The sequence below is a fragment of the Medicago truncatula genome, chromosome 8 (genome assembly GCF_003473485.1).
Source record: "Medicago truncatula cultivar Jemalong A17 chromosome 8, MtrunA17r5.0-ANR, whole genome shotgun sequence".
Classification (NCBI taxonomy): Eukaryota; Viridiplantae; Streptophyta; class Magnoliopsida; order Fabales; family Fabaceae; genus Medicago; species Medicago truncatula.
In genome coordinates, this window is record NC_053049.1 from 21,577,465 (window position 1) to 21,580,578 (window position 3,114).

General features: G+C 35.7%; 1 protein-coding gene across 1 annotated transcript; it reads right to left on the minus strand.

Moving 5' to 3' along the window:
* Positions 1-208: 208 nt before the first annotated feature.
* On the minus strand, positions 209-2,465 carry LOC25502483 (cationic amino acid transporter 8, vacuolar). The gene has a single exon (XM_013590017.3). The coding sequence runs from the start codon at positions 2,318-2,320 to the stop codon at positions 548-550; it is 1,773 nt and encodes a 590-aa protein (XP_013445471.2). The 5' UTR covers positions 2,321-2,465; the 3' UTR covers positions 209-547.
* Between the last annotated feature and the right edge of the window lie 649 nt (positions 2,466-3,114).

The window sequence follows — 3,114 nt, forward strand, 5'->3', positions numbered from 1 at the left end:
TATAATAATGTCAAAAACAGTTTCCTTTTATGGTATTAATTCCCTTTTATGGTATGCTTAACCAGTGTCCCGGAGACACTGGTTAGCGGACTTTTTTTTAATGAAGAATGAACATTATTTTGCTTTTTGATGGAACATTGATATTATTATTATTATTGACATTGTTTGGGGAATAACTCGTTCAACAATAGCTATGAAAACTAGAAACTGTGCCAACAATAAAGAAACTTTCACAGATAACCAATCCTATAAGAATTCGAGAGCATAGTCTCTGTTAAAACTAAAAACAATCAAATATAACAATTATATGTAGAATCCTTATTCCATATAACACCGCACACTAATCAATAAATATATGGTCCCTAATAATCATTAGGGTCTTCATTTGACATATACACATTTTTTTTCCCAATGCATCTATCTAATTGTTATGCAAAGAGCTAGCTGTGACTTGTGCAATTCACAATTGGCCATCGCTCCATAGTGTTGTTCTCCAATTACAATAAAGACTTAACTCTTCATGATTCCACAACAAATACAAGAATCCTCAATTGGCACCTTCCACATCATGGTTTGATTCTTGACCAATTTTATGATCCACATCATAAGTTGCATGAATACCCACAAATAAATAATACAAAAGCATCACACCAGTACAAATCAAGAATCTAAAGAAAGCCTCGGAACCTAATGATCCCATAAGAAAAAGGTTCGTCGCAATCGACAATGATGGCACCCACGGAACCAACGGAACTCCCCAAACCTTTGGTTGCTTCTTCTTCGGAAGCAAACTCATCACCAAAGTCGCCAAAAGCCAAACACAAGCAGCCACTGTATACCCAATCCAACCAAACAAACCAGAATTCCATAGCGCAGTCCCAACAATACAAGAACCAACAACAACAAACAAACACGAAAGAACCTTCCATAAATCGCTCTTATCAGTTGATTCCCTCGCATAATATCTCCTCACAAGCAAAGCAATCGCCATAAGCATAAAAATGAACAGAGTACTTACAGAAAAAACACTAGACAGAACATCCAAACTAGTAAAAAGAGCAACAACACAACTTGACAAAGTTGTCAAAAGTGTAGCATTAATAGGTGTTCCAGTTTTAGGATGAATAAGTGCAAAAAAGGGTGGAATCATATGTGACCTTGCAATTTGAGTAGTGTACCTAGCTTGTCCCATTGACCCAACAAGCAAACTTGTTGTCATTCCTTTCAAAGCACAAATACTCACTAAATATTTACCCCATTTCATACCAATTTGAACAAAAGCAACTGAATAAGCAGCTCCAGCATCAATCTCACTATACTTAACCATATTCACAAGTGCCAATGCCATCAAACAATAAATAACCGTGATCATAGACATTGAACCAATTAAACCAATAGGTATATCTCTAGAAGGGTTTTTAGTTTCTTCAGCCATAGTTGCAACCATATCGAAACCGGTATAAGACCAATACACAACAGCTGCGGCGTTAAAAACACCTTTAACACCGTAAGGAAAAAACGGTGTTAAATTTGAAGACTTCCCGTGTATAAAACCGATCACAATAATAAAACCGATGATAAAAATTGTAACAATTGAACTTAACCATGTTAAGATAGATGTTTTTCGTGTTCCACTAGCCGCGATTCCGTTAGTAATTAACAAAACCACAACGGCTAATGGATCAAGCAAATTGAAACCGGTTTTAAAAGAATCGATTCTGATCCGAAAATAATCCGAATCGTTTTTTATCATTGTGGCAAAGTAAGATGACCATGAACGACCGAGACCGGCAGCACCGACGAGAGCTTCAAGGAGAATATTCCCAGCGGCAATGAAAGCGAGAAAATCACCAAGTTCAATTCTAAGGAATGAAAACGAGCCACCAGCAACAGGAACTTCAACGGCGAATTCAGCGTAGATTAAAGCTGAAAGAAGAGCAGAGAAACCTGACGCGGCGTAAGAGAGGATAATGGAAGGACCAGCATCGAAACGAGCTTCTTGACCGGTAACGACGAAGATACCAGAGCCAACGACAGCGCCGAAAGCGAGCCATGTTAAGTCCCACCAAGTGAGACAACGAGTCATTGTATTTTCACTGGCTTTGGGAAGGACGAGAAGTTCATGGGAGTCTGTTGATCGGTTTAGGAGACGGTCTTTTAGACGTGGGCAGGTGTTTGCTAAGGCGGTTCGATAGGTTTCTCCGGTTTGGAAAGATGGTTCTGGGAAGAAATCTTGCTTGCTCCATCGCCAGTAGCTTCGTGGTTTTGAAGGTGCGGTGGTGGTGGTGGTTGTGGAGGAGGAGGATGTCGGTGGTGTCATCGTAAAACAATCAGTGTGGTGGTTGGTGAATCGTGGTTTCTAATCATTGATGTGAATATTGTAAATAAAATATATATTTTTTTAGGAAATATGTAACTAACTTCCGAAAACGTTCTTTCAACAAAAACAAAAAAAAAACAAAAATTCCAAAAACGTAAAATAATGTATTGAGCCGTGCGATGTGTCTTGATACGGTTTTAATCTGGACAGGTTTCTCAATTAATCATCATAAGTCGGACATTGTGGTCAAACTGGAATTATGGTTTTACTTGTGATGTATGTTGGCTCATATGCATTGACTCAATGGTCAAATGATGTAAAAATAAAATAATAATGGTTTTACGAAAAATATGTCTATATTTAGTTAATTTTTTTAATCTCCTTTTTTTTTTTTTAAATGGTTTAATGGTTGTATCTCACATATGTTAATAATATATGAAAGTTGAATTACAACAAAATTTCATAATCGTCCTCTTTAAAACTCATAATCTCTTTAATTTTATTTGCATAATAGTCATTTTGTAAAATTTAATTTAATTGTTTTTAAAAATTAATAAAATTAATTATGGATAATGGTCATCACAACTGTAACAAATTTCTACAGATAACTATGAAATTAATTAATTTGTTAAAAAAATTACAGATGATTGTCATCACAACTCCAACAAATTTTCACGGATAATTATGTAATCAATTTATTTGTTTTTTAAAAAACGACTTAAAAACAAATATTATGGAACTATCCACGGACAACAATCTTTCCAATTGCACACACAAATTTAACTATCTAGCCT

What these genes read in the sequence shown, in the direction of transcription:
- LOC25502483 (XM_013590017.3), bottom strand. Translation starts at nt 2,320, where the DNA reads ATGACACCACCGACATCCTCCTCCTCCACAACCACCACCACCACCGCA.